Genomic DNA, 14,398 nt, shown 5'->3' with positions numbered 1-14,398 from the left:
TGTCATTGTATGTTTGGAATAGTATACAGCTAATTCATTAGATTGCAATAATGTATGTATGTATGTATGTATGTATGTATGTATGTATGTATGTATGTATGTATGTATGTATGTATGTATGTATGTATGTATGTATGTATGTATGTGTGTGTGTGTGTGTGTGTGTGTGTGGATGGATGGATGGATGGATGGATGGATGTGTATGTGTGTGTATGTATGTATGTATGTATGTATGTATGTATGTATGTATGTATGTATGTATGTATGTATGTATGTATGTGTGTGTGTGTGTATGTATGTATGTATGTATGTATGTATGTATGTATGTATGTATGTATGTATGTATGTATGTATGTATGTATGTTCAAAGTTTTGCCTCGACAGGACATTATAAAATTCGTAAACAGACGAATTAATACATCAGCCATATGAGGAACTGGCCCATACTAATCCCGCCATTTATTGTGATTGGCTTTCCAGATGCGTGTATGTAATGTTATACTTCATCAATATCACGACATCTTCAATGTTGTTTTAAGTCTGATAACAAAACTTCTCTCTTGCTTTCATTATAGGAACTCCACTATGGCTACTGCTACACATAGCACCGATTAGGAACGAGAAAGACGAAGTCGTTTTGTTCTTATGTACATTTAAAGATATAACAGCCTTAAAACAACCTATAGAAGATGAATCAACAAGGGGTAGGTTTTGTCAAAAATGAGAGACAATGGTCAAGTAATCGTCGCACTTGACCCCAAATGGAGTACATATGTATACGTTAAAAATACACCCTATAGTATAAGCTGTATTGCACCACCAGGTTGGAGCACTTTCTTCCCCTATGCTCTGAACAAAGACACCGAACATGGCGGCATGGCTTTGATCGTTCGTGGTGCGTACACACAGCACACCATGTACAAAGAGTAGAATAATTGCTTGCGGTAGGATAAGATTTATACGTATTTTAGTACCACTTTAGATCTATTTTCATAATTAGCCATTTTAAGCATTCAACGCTAACTGGTTCTAATAACGCAGCTGCATTCAGCCCGACATTTTAAAATACATATCGGTGTGACACTGTTAAATCAACTTAATCTCTAAAACTGTGCCTTTTTGTTTCTATAAAATGTCCAGGTGTCATAGTTAAAATGCTGTCAGAAAATTTAAAGTAAAAGGACACGTTGTCCCAGAATACTCTAAATACTTTTAATAACACAACGTTTAAAAACAAAATTCAATTGGCAAGCGAACCTGTGAAACACAGCATCGTGTGTCATAGTATTTCTTCGTTTATTTAACTTGAAAAAGGCATGCACCGTATACATCGTGTGAAATTTGAATTTTAACTGAGTTTGGCGAAAGTGTAATCTATGTTATATCATTGATCATTATATCATATAAGAATAATATTTAGACAGACGTTTGCAGGGATGTCAGATAGTAGGGAGACAAATTCAAGTAAACCTAGTCTGTTACTGAATTATTTACGTTTTAAAGCCTGTGTAGTTGATGAGAGCGAACAAATGCAAGTTATTTGGTATTATATCAGTTCTGTTGTTGAACATACAACCAAATCAGAAACTTGATTAAAATAAGTAATACAATGTGGTGGGGGTGGGGGTGGGGGTTATTGTACTTGTTTAATATAAAAAACGAAGGGCAGCTATAGATTACAAAACATTATCCGAAGTAATCAACTGTGAAGGAAAGATTGAACCTTGCTTTAGACGAACTAATTGCTTGTAAAAATATCGATCCTAACTCATCATACATGTATAGGCACAAATTATTCGAACAAAATTGTTTACGACTCAGTCACAGAGGATATGATTGAACTAACAAGAGTTGGATATTACTTTGTAATGAGACGTTAGATTTCTGTTCAATACCCATCTAATCAATCGAATAATAATCCTTTTTTCTAATTCAAAATTCTCAGTTTTAATGGCATACACGTGTTTTAAATAATAAAAGTATTTTATTGAAAGAATTGTTTCGTTAATGAATACAATATCTGAAACATCTGAATACTCTGAAATTTTCAATAAGATGTATAGTATGGTGCGGAATGATCCATCTACACGTTCATTTTTTCACGTTTTTGGGTTCTCATTTTGATGTAAAGTATTCGTGGAACTCATATCCATGCTAATTTTTGTACACCAGATTTTTTTAGGCAATCAGTTATTCCATATGACCAATGAGACAGCAAAGGACGAAATAGGAAAAAAAAACTTTGTTCTGACATTCACATTCACGTGAAGTTCATGTTTCGAAAGCTATGTGTTTCTGAAGTATATACACTCCTTCAAAAGTTTGGGTTTACTACCTAGTTCACGTATAAAGCAACAACAAGGAACGTTGTCATGGAAAAGAGGCAAACAACAAACATCAACAACAGGAACAACAACAACAACAACAACTACTACTACTACTACTACTACTACTACTACTACTACTACTACTACTACTACTTCTACTACTATTACTACTACTACATAGAAGACAATATACTAATAACAATACATCGGTGGCAAAATGGTCAGTGACACCATGATTTAATTCCAGACATTATGGAAAACAAAACAATCCAGGCTTTGTAATATTCTATTTTCACCGATAATTTCCATAGTCTGTAGTCACATAAAGCGCTTAGTCCAATTAGATATGTTTTGATGATAAACTAATGTGGTGTACTTTTCTACTTCCCTATTTTCTATCTCTTGCTGTCTCTTTTTCCCAAACACATCAGAGGAGCGTCCGGAAGGTATCACAATTTCTCAGTGAATATCATGTCCTGCACGTGCACGTAGCTCATTAGCATAGAGCGTAGACTTTCAACTTCATCTTTAAATCAAACTTTGACACTGACATTTCATATCTAAACTACTAAAGTGTATTTTGCCATACTTTAAATACTTTTGCAACATGATTTAAAATGATACAACAATTAAAGTTTTATCATAGCCTTATTTCCTATCTTCGATTCTAAGAGGACGTTTAACTTATCTTAATCACTGCGTTGGACATCTCCAGCTTCGGCTTTGCATGAATTTTGATAAATATATATGTACTATTTCCTTAATTATCCTTACCCTTTCGCTTCTCTTTGCACGAATCATATTTATTCTTGTTATTTATTATATTTATTTTATATCTTGATTCTAACCAATTTATGACTTTCTGCTCACAGCATATTGGTAGTGTAGTGGTTCTGGTTATCAGCCATATTTATGTTGATATTTTGATTATTACCTATATATGGGATCTATTACTCGTTTGCACTTTTACGACTTGATTATTGCATTTGCTTCATTTTCAGTTTTGTAGACCATTACCGTTATTTATAGTGTTACTTTAATTCTATTTCATATCCTACGCATCCTATTTGACATACTTATGGTCTTACTAATTTTTCTGTCTTCTTTCATCTTTGGACTATGGATTAAATAACATTTATTTGTCTTCACTGGTCTTCGATGGATTTCTTACTATAAATCGGAGACTTTAGTCTTCATGTTTACACTCTTATATATTTTAACACCCACTTCTTCTCATATCGACATCTGTCAACAACAATACTATTTGACGTGTTTCTATACATTTTGTCAGGACTTGGTCGTTTCGCAAGGCTTGCGAGAACGGTTACTAGAAGCCGATCAGTACTTGTTCAAGTGGCGCAACATCTGCCAAATGTTAAAGCAGAACACAATAAGCAATCACAGATATCACAACTCACTCACGTAAGTCATTTGTAGTATTTGATAATTAAAAGGGTGTCAATGTGAGGGGAGAGAGAGAGAGTGATAGAGAGAGAGAGAGAGACAGACAGACAGACAGACAGACAGACAGACAGACAGACAGACAGACAGACAGACAGACAGACAGACAGACAGACAGACAGACAAAGGACCAACAAAAAAAGACAGAGGTGGGAGACAAACCAATATAAACTAATGTTTAGGGTGGACCTACTTATTTCTTTGTTTCTTGAATCTGACAAAATTTAGAAAATAATGCCCTCTTTGGTCAGAAAAACACAATGTCACTGATGGTGTATGATGTCGACACCACGTGCGTACATACAGTATGAAAAAAGACAAATATTTTACCTGTATATTGTAAGACAGTGAGGTAAAACTTAATTAATTATAAATAATTCGAGTTAGTGTTGTCTCTTTAACATGCTGTGCCACATCGGTATAAAACAGGAAAATTAATTGGCATCATGTTTCTTGTCTTTAAATTTAGATGATGAACTTGAATTCAGAAATTCTACCACAGTACAAACAAGAAGCTCCAAAGACGCCACCACATATAATACTCCACTATTGTACTTTCAAATCTATCTGGGATTGGGTTATCTTGGTCTTAACTTTCTACACAGCAGTAGCGGTGCCTTTTAACGTTGCCTTTAATACTAAATCTATGGAAGATTACGCCATAATCGTAGTAGACGGAATAGTTGATATTGTTTTCTTCATCGATGTTATCCTGAATTTTCACACAACCTTCGTGGGACCTGGTGGGGAGGTAGTGTCTGACCCCAAAATCATACGGATGAATTACTTGAAAACTTGGTTTGTCATCGATTTGTTGTCTTGTCTGCCCTATGACGTCATCAACGCCTTCAACGATGTGGACGACGTAAGTATCTTTCCGTTGATTTAAAGTAAATTAGGTCCTTTTGAAATGGTAGCAACACGGCGATGAAAGGTTCCGTTAGGCCTAATCTAATAATCGCTTGTTGTTCATATTTCTGAAAGCGAAAGATCGATGTACACTCAGATTTGTTTAAATGAATTTTTTTGTCAAAAGGTTAGTTAAATTCAATTACTTGTGCAATGATGGCAGGGCCTTTCAAGGAAAGTTCAGTACAATGTCGTATATTTCCACAAAATATTTTATAAGATAAAAAGCTTGTCGTTACCCTGTCCATGCAAGTTCGTACTGTCTGTCATTCACACTTGTGGTTCCAGCACCTTGAAAAAAACTGAGTTGGTGTGTTTTTATTTTCACTTCACAGCAAATTAGCAGCTTATTTAGCGCATTAAAAGTGGTACGTTTACTTCGACTTGGGCGAGTCGTCCGAAAATTGGATCACTACATCGAGTACGGAGCAGCTTTACTTGTTCTGCTCATGAGCTGCTTCATCATGTGGGCACATTGGCTGGCCTGTGTTTGGTACAGCATAGGGCAGGGCGAAATGCCAACGGAAATAGGCTGGCTGTATAAACTGGGGGAGGACGTCCAAGCCCACTACAACGTCACCGACACTATGGGTTCAGTGACGGGTGGTCCGAGCAAAGGTTCTGCCTACGTGACAGCACTGTATTTCACCATGAGTAGTTTGACCAGCGTTGGATTCGGAAATGTTTCCCCAAACACAGACGGAGAGAAGATATTTACGATAGTAATGATGGTGATAGGATGTAAGCTATTTTCCTTACCCCTAATACGTTCTGTGATAATGACACTAATCAAACTAAATTTGTCGCACTCATAAATTCGCAAATTAGATTATTAGAGAAGTGATTATCGATTCGGTGTCCATAGTTGTTATGAATATCTTTTGGGGGGAAATATTACTGTCAACTGCAATGGCGTAGTAAACATCTTCGAAAATACATTGCACGAAGGTCGATTAATAAGGCCATCGAAACCCCACTATCTTATAGAAGCAGCGATGCCTTACTAGATGGTCAACAGAGAAAATAAACTCGATAAAAGAGGTATATTGATGTAAATGGAATTATACTGCCTACCGGTGTACACTGTGATGTTTACTATTAAAATATTTTAAATGGTTACATGGCAGATATTGATTTTCACTGAGAGTAGTTATCCCACGCTCCATCGTGTTGGCAGTGGCGACATTAGCTAAACTAAACACGTTACATAAACCACAGACAAGGACATCTCTGTGCATAAACTGATTGATTTGCCCTTTTGTCATTTCAGCCCTACTGTATGCTTCTATCTTTGGTAACGTGACTACCATATTTCAACAAATGACTTCTAACACAGCTCGATATCACGACATGCTAAACAGTGTCAGAGAATTTATGAAACTTCATCAAGTCGAAAAGGGGCTAGGAGAAAGGGTTATGGACTACGTCGTTTCATCCTGGTCAATGACGAAGGGTATAGATACCGAGAAAGTGAGTATCAGTGCATTGATGTCGTGAAATGAATAATGTTGTGTTGTGTTGTGTTGTGTTGTGTTGTGTTGTACTCTACTATGTGGTGCGGTATGGTCGTTGTGGTGCGATATGGTGTGGTGCTGTGACATGATATGCTGCGTTGTTTGTACTGTGCGGTATTTTACAACCCATAACACCAAAGTCAATCGTTTTCTGTATGTACCACAATCATTTATAGCATCTATATCAAGTGTAAAAGTATACTGTTTCATTTGCTAATTGACCACATTAGAAAGGCCACATGCTAGGCTTGTAAATAAACAAATTGAATGCTATAAATGAGCGTAGCACATAAAGGAAAGTGCTTTACTTCAGTGTCATTCGTTGTAAAATGAACCGATATTTGTACAGGCTCATCGCCGGGGATATTTAAAAAACTGAGTGTGCTGATGAGTGCTGGTGCACTGTTTTTGTGCTGTGCTGTGCTGTGCTGTGCTGTGCTGTGCTGTGTTGTGTTGTGTTATCATCTTGAGTTGTGTTGTCTTGCGATATAGCTGTACATGAGAGTACCGGTACATCATAATTTGAAATATTTCAAAATTTCATAACGATTTAAAGGTTCATGTAACTAATTAACACGTGTTGTTTATAGTCTTTCCTCTGTGACACAGACAACTTATCAAACGGTTTTATGGTGACATTTATATCAGTTTTATTATGAGAATATAAATTTGTGTGAGATTTTCCCTTTGGCAATTTTAATCTCGCCAAATTATTATCCAGGGCGGATTCCTTGGAATCAAAAATAAAACAAATTAGCATGGTGAAAACTATCCGTCAGAACTACGGTTTGGAAATTACAAATCATTATGCAACTGTCATCGATTTATCGAGCATACAGCAAGGAATCACGTGATTTAAGCTTATATATAGTCTGTCCTTGGAATTATTGTTAAAAGTGCATAAAAAGATCTAAACATATCTATCGACTTATTTACAAAAGTATGATGTGCAAATCAAAGATAATGTCAAACATTCGAATATGTAAATACCAAGAGCGGCCAGGTGGACGATGAATTTGTATAAAGAAGTGAGTCATCCTTCTATCAAGATTAACAGAGAAAGGGACATTATACATAGTAGGCTTACTCTGACTAATCAACCCTCGTTATCTACTGATATCATTCAAATAAAACCGTTCCTCCAAATCTCAAATGTATTGTAAATATGTTATTGCCTTTTTGCCTCCGCTAGGTTCTAAGTTACTGCCCCAAGGATATGAAAGCAGACATCTGTGTACACCTCAATAGAAAGGTGTTCAATGAGCTAGCCGCCTTTAGATTAGCCAGTGAAGGCTGTTTGAGGGCGCTCGCTATGAACTTCACGATCAGCCACAGTGCACCAGGCGACATTCTGTACCATCAGGGAGAAAGCATAGAAACGTTGTGTTTCGTGGTCGCTGGTTCACTTGAAGTTATCCAAGATGATGAAGTAGTTGCAATACTTGGTATGTGTTTATTTACATAAATATCTATGACACTTGAAAACACCAATATTGAATTTTGAGATTGTTCACTTAGCGACAACAATGTAGCACAGTCGCAGTGATGTACGATATTATCTCACAGTCTAACCCTATAACACTTGTTGATCTACTTTGGGGTTTTTTCTTAGCAAATATGATAAATTGTATATCAAAATCTTCAAATTTTAGTTTTCTCTTTCACTTATTACAGTTTACATACTGCAAAACAATAACCGTTATCCGAATTTTGAAATGTTGCATTTTTTATCATAGATCAGGTGTTCTATGTAAAATTAATGTAAACTCCTTTAAATCGCGATATTGTCTTATTGTATGAGAGGAAGATGACCGAAACATAAAGCATAACATGTACAGTGAATTAATGTCCTTCATCTCATATTTTTTCTTACAAGCTAGGGTAATTGAAGATCTCAAAGCAATCGTGTTCTACTGTTGCTGCTAAAATATTCGGTGTTTTTACGACGTCAGACATGTTTTCAAGTTGTAAGTTGACTAGAAACCTTAAAGTTAGCGTCATGTCGAAAACTACACTGACTGTCAAGTATTTAAATGTGTCCTTTCCATATTCGTGATTTTGTCCTGTAGGGAAAGGTGACGTTTTTGGGGATAATTTCTGGAAGGAGCCAAACCTTGGACAGGCAGTGGCCAACGTACGAGCTTTGACCTATTGCGATCTACATTGCATAAAAAGAGAAGATCTATTGGAAGTTTTGGAGTTCTACTCAAGCTTCGCCCAATCTTTTGCCAGAAACATGGTGTTGACCTATAACCTCAGAAACAGGGTACGTAATAAGCATTGCCAATCATTCAGCATGGTAAGAAATCCCACTCCGACCTGGTCAACTTTGATTATGCTCAGAGGATTGAAGAAATGTGTATTCAACTTCAAACAACCAATATAAAGTCTTGGTTTTTATGAGAGAGTGCAACTGTAGAATTTCTACGAGGGGGTTACGCCAATATTCATACACCTAGAGGCTACTCAAAAAGCAACATCGAAAGATTGCGTTATTATCGGTCACATTGCTCACGACATACACACATCCGAGGATACACAATTCTTTCTACAGAATTTGGTGATCGAAAAACTACGTAATCTTGTTTGTATTTGACATTTTATTTTTGACAATTTACTGACCAGATGTTGTAGTACAAAAATGTGGAAAGTGGTATGAAAATCGTATTTATGTGTGGTCCGGATTCACTTAGAGTTCAGAATCGATATCCGAGCACACGATGTCACTTGAAACCTTCGAAGTGGGTAGTAGCAAAAGTGAGATCATGATGACAGCAAAATGCATGGGTTGCATGTACCATGGGGACCTTTAATGAAAGTACAACGATATCAGTGCAATGCATACGCGTTAATGGTGTGTTTTTAGATGTTAAGATAGATCTTTAATGTCTAGGAAGAGTTTATATATAGTTAAAAGGGCGAAAACACGCAAACACATCAGATAGTGAAATTATCTACCAAGTTACTAATACTTTCCATCAGAAAAAGTTGAATCATTTATCAAATAGTGGAAATTGCCTCCCGCTTATAGCACTGGTGACAGAATAAAGTGATTCAATTGACGCTCTGCTCAAGTTGTTGACAGTATTACGTGTAATGTGTAATGGTTTTCAACGTGTCGCTGATCAGCTCTTGCAAATAACGTATGTTCTGTATGTTAGGGTAGTAGCATATTGATTCCGTTTTCTGGTTCTGCTTTTTTCTACATACCCCATACGTTTACTCAATTGGGTCATTTTTCATAAGAAAGATTCATTAACTAATTAATGAAAAACATATCATTTCACTATAGCCGACAAGAGATATGTTCAAACTAATGTCCTTTCAATCTCTTTAATTCCAGTTAATATTTCGAAAAATTGCTGATGTTATACGAGAGAAAGAGGAAGCCGAAAAACGAAAAAATGAACCACCTATTCCAGCCGATCACCCGGTTAGGAAGCTAATGTCAAGATTTCGAAAACTTAGTGATGTGCCAGAAAAACGTGTTGGATCAGCAACTCGACGAGAAGGAGACAGGCCAGAAGACGGTCATGAAAATGGATTGCCACGACCAAGATCCAAAATGAAAATGTCCCTTGCTCCAAGATTGATAAAAGTCACAGAAACAAGTCACGCTGAAGAAGCAGAAGGAAGAGAAAGAGCCAAACCAAACGAAGTTCCATTATTAGCAAAACTTACAGCCGCTAAATCGGAGCCAAGAATTGATAAGCCTCCTAAAGAATCTAAATGGCCTTTCAAAAGGACAAATTTGCAGAAAGCTGAATCCACAGATAGTGGAATCATAAAAAGTGAGCAGAAATTGGACGAAATTGGTCATGATGACGGCAAAGAGGTTACCAAGCGCCGAGGAAGTGCTCATAGTCGAGCAACTCCTGATCAGCAACTTATTACTAGCTTGCTTGAAATTAAACTTGAATTGAAGGAGGAGATTGAGTCTTTGAATGGCAAGATGAGCAAATTGGACAGTCAGATTTCTGACATGATAAAACTGTTATCGCCAATGTCGACGCCCAATGCATCGAGTCTGTTGAACTCACGATTACAATCACACCACGACGTATATAGTAACAGTAACTCGCCAAGATCGTCCAACCCATCTTCACCTCAAAGGGGTGTGATCGTGGCACAGCCTGAACCCGCAAGTTCAAGTTCTTCGGGCATTAGTTCGGGAACGTCTTCAACTGACGAGTCTCACAAACTACCGGCGACGAGAACTTCAAGCGGTACAAGTCGAACGTCAACTACGTCGCACGGGTCGAAAGGTTCACGACATTCAACGGGAAGTCGACGGAGCGGTTCACCGCCAGGCTCTTCGACATCGTCGGCGTCTTCGGAACCGACACCTGTAGAAACTGTTGAAAGTTCGAACATAATTCAACTTATGGAGACAGAAATTACAGAGCAAGGAGCCTCGGACATAGAGTCGCCGCCAAATGACAATAGTGTGCCACAATTTTAAAACAGAATTTGTGCAAAAGAAAGGAAAACGTTGTGGTTCTAAGTTGACTTTCATTACAAATGAAGTCTATAAAGCCACCACGTGGTATTGAAATGGACATCATATGATGAACACATAAATCACCTTAATTTTTACAAATTATGATTACATCTCCTAGGTGTGTAGTCCTAGTTTCGGCCCATGTACTTTCCGGCAATAAGTCGTGATTCCTTGTCAACTGTGAATAATGTGAATAAAATTGTATATCTTTTATAAGTGCATTTGGCGCGATCTGGAATGATAGCACCGAAGGACAAATACAGCTAAAATGATGAAGGCCTTGTGTTTCACTCATGGGACATCACGTTTTAACACAGAGATAGACATATTTCGACTCTAGACTAACAATAACACAGACACAATAAACACAACAGAATCCTTTGCCCAATCACATTTAACACTGATAAATAGTTCTATTCTTTCACAGTGCAGTGAAAACACTGGCTTCTAATGAAAACATTACACTTGGACTTGAAGATTTTAATGACTGCAATTCATGGTTTATTTTCTAACTGATAATCAACATTTCAACTTGACTATTTCTACATCTCCATTGTGCATGGCACCTATGTAATTATTTCTTTTGCATTAGAAGTTGTCTGAGGGTGTGTATTAAATGTCATGTTGCATGAGTGAAACACCAAGCTTACATCATTTTAGCTATAAACGTGAATTGTGGTGCAGGCAGGTCGTTTGACGGTTGGTGCACTGCGACGATTCTACTTAAATATATACGGTTTCTTTACTCCTTTATCCTGAAAACAGGAGTAGAAATCCTAAAAGATTTTTTTAAGAAAAGGTGTTAGACACTGTAAAACTTGGCGCACTTAGAATTCAAAAATACAAAGGGTGTTAGGTTACTTTTCCATTTTCTAGTCAGTCTATATCGAAGTCAAATGCTTTCATCTTAAGGTAAGAGTCTTTCAAATCAAGTATATTGAAAAAAAAATCATGTACATGCGATGTTTTACGGTCTTTATTTTCTCCTCAGTCGGTTTCTAAGATTGCAGGGATACTTTTCGAGGCTGGTTACTGAACTTGAACTTCACGTGATTACCATCATGTGAAGAAGAGATTATGCAAATGAGAATGTGCACATTTTTCGACATTTCTATCTTCGATACTTTTAATATTTACAAATTTTGACACGATATGTGTTGTTTCTTATTTGTATATATTTATTGTTGTATTGATACCATATTTTCTTTGGTTCCTTGTCCCTCTTTTCGTTTCTATCATCTTCATCGCCACCACACTGTGATGTCATCCCTAAATATTTGCATAACAATCAAATATCAGACACGTAAATTAGAATAACAATAAACTTAATGTCATGGAGATTACTCTACCAATCTTATTATTTTCTCAACATTTTACCTTATAAGATCATACAACTTCTTAGATTCGACATTAACATATGCTAAATTCATTGTCACGGTGAATATTGGTCGCCTAGAGTCAAAAAAGCTTAGGACAAAATTTCTGCAGAGCAGAAGATACTCGTACCTGTAAAGTACACATCACCATAGCGACCGTTTTTTATCACCGTCTTCGAACCTTATTCGCGCATTTGTTCAACTGAGTAGTCGTATTCTTAAACTGAAAACAATTTCCTGAATGTCACTGAAAAATATAAGGACAGTTTTGTTTGCAGGAAAGTAAATTACGACATTAGAATTAGATATAGAAATCGATTGATAGCCGTCTCTATGGCAACAAGTGCGTCACATAGTCATCTCACTTCATCTTCATCTCCACATGTGGTATACAACTAATTTGTAAATAAAAGCTTTTTGCTTCAAATCTTCTTGTCATGGCATATGTGATTCTAAACCAGGTATAGATGGAAAATGTTAAAGAGCGTATCATATATAAAGCCATTAAGCTCTTTGTGGTAAACCCGCTGAAAAATAATTGAACTATACAACTGTCAAAGAAAGCCTAGAGAGAGACAGGTTGACAGGTTGACAGACAGACAGACAGACAGACAGACAGACAGACAGACAGACAGACAGACACACACACAGAGACAGACAGACAGACAGACAGACAGACAGACAGACAGGTTGACAGACAGAAACAGAAAAGCAGAGACATGCATGTACATGTGTGTGTATGTATGTATGTATGTATGTATGTATGCGTATGTATGTATGTATGTATGTCTACGATAATGTGTACAAAATGTTACGATTGACTTTGTGTGTACACAAACGGTGTACGCTACACATTCACGTAAAATGGTAACCCTCAGCTGACATCTTCAGATTGAAACAGAAAGTACATATATATGATCTCGTGAGTACAATATAAAGAGTAATCTTCCCAGTTTTAAAACAAGATTGTACTGCCTTTGGGGTTTCTAACCTTTGATTTGGTAATGATATATTGACCCACTCATTGCACATTGTTATGTTATCTACATGTAGAGACTGACCTTCATCGGATTCATTTAAAAAGACTATAGCTCGAACAAATGTGACACCGGGCATTTTTGAAAATAAAACAGATTATAACACGTATTTCAGAAATAAGGTTTGTTGGCATTGAATGAGCAGGTGTACATATGTCATATATTTTACAAAATGACGACTCCTTAAATTATTTGTTAGCAAACCGAAAACGAAGTTTGAAAACAAGCCTTCATTAAATTTGAAGTCGTTACCATGTGCGTCAATATATCACTTTCACACACGTACACAAGTACACAAGTAGGGAACCAAACAACGATGGTGGCCAGTATTTACTTCAAATGAATCATTGAGAGATCTATTATTATCATGGCCTGGAAATAAAAACCCACTCATTAATTGCCATGACATCTGGTACCGAAACCTTCCCAAGTATATATCTGTTTATATTTGACCATTGTTCTCATGGACAACCCCAGTCCAGTACCTATCGATCAACAGTTTTCACTTTTTTGATTGTTGTAAGACAAAAATAAATACATAACAGAGACGATGCACACATAGATACATAGATACATATGCCCCCCCCCCCCCGATTTCAAATGATTTACCCCAATGCAATACATAATCCTGTTTACCGTACTAAGGATACCGTACAAGGCTGAAGAAAACCCTACTAATTCAAACCTCACGTAGGACTTTCTCGTTTGGTTTCCTTGTACACGCAAACGCCTGAAACCAAACGCACACACGGATGGTTTCCCAAACCCTATCGAAACCGACCAACGTGAACAATGATTGCACCTACCGCCAAACGTGTAAACGTACACCTGAGGTTGGAACTATGAGTACGTGGTCGTGAGGTAAGATACATCGGTGTAAACGTGGCTTTTGAGTTATGTATACATTATTGGAATAATGATCAATAACAACAAGACAGCGAAGCAAATTTGGATTAAAAGTCAAACTTTTTTATATGCATCAATTTTTGTTCTTACCCAGGCTTTGAGTCAACAACAACCCTTGCACACTTACGATACTGCCTAATTATCGAAAAATTACCAATCATGCAAACGAACCATTAAGATTATAAGCTACATCAACAAACTTTGAACGACACACGCCCTTCTTTACCATCAATGCATGTACTAAATTGTCTGAAATTTAAAGCTTACATTCTAAAGATATTGCCTAATTATCGACAATTATTATCAATGCAAATTCATACACATCACAAGTAAAAACTACAAAGAACACTACATCAAACACGTGTTC

General features: G+C 36.7%; 1 protein-coding gene across 1 annotated transcript in view; it reads left to right on the top strand.

The window, feature by feature from the left end:
* LOC144453810 (voltage-gated delayed rectifier potassium channel KCNH1-like) overlaps positions 1 to 12,469 on the top strand; it is a 43,904-nt gene extending 31,435 nt beyond the window's left edge. Inside the window, exons 3-11 of the mRNA XM_078145172.1 lie at positions 576 to 704; positions 2,759 to 2,773; positions 3,619 to 3,749; positions 4,258 to 4,653; positions 5,033 to 5,438; positions 5,968 to 6,167; positions 7,404 to 7,656; positions 8,281 to 8,477; positions 9,555 to 12,469. Of these exons, the coding sequence (XP_078001298.1) occupies positions 576 to 704; positions 2,759 to 2,773; positions 3,619 to 3,749; positions 4,258 to 4,653; positions 5,033 to 5,438; positions 5,968 to 6,167; positions 7,404 to 7,656; positions 8,281 to 8,477; positions 9,555 to 10,673 (2,846 nt within the window). The 3' untranslated portion in view covers positions 10,674 to 12,469. The remainder of the gene's footprint in view (positions 1 to 575; positions 705 to 2,758; positions 2,774 to 3,618; positions 3,750 to 4,257; positions 4,654 to 5,032; positions 5,439 to 5,967; positions 6,168 to 7,403; positions 7,657 to 8,280; positions 8,478 to 9,554) is intronic.
* Positions 12,470 to 14,398: the final 1,929 nt, after the last annotated feature.

Source organism: Glandiceps talaboti, chromosome 2 (assembly GCF_964340395.1).
Source record: "Glandiceps talaboti chromosome 2, keGlaTala1.1, whole genome shotgun sequence".
NCBI classification, from domain to species: domain Eukaryota; kingdom Metazoa; phylum Hemichordata; class Enteropneusta; family Spengelidae; genus Glandiceps; species Glandiceps talaboti.
The sequence above is the reverse complement of the archived record's forward strand: the minus strand, read 5'-3'. Positions and strand labels throughout refer to the sequence as shown.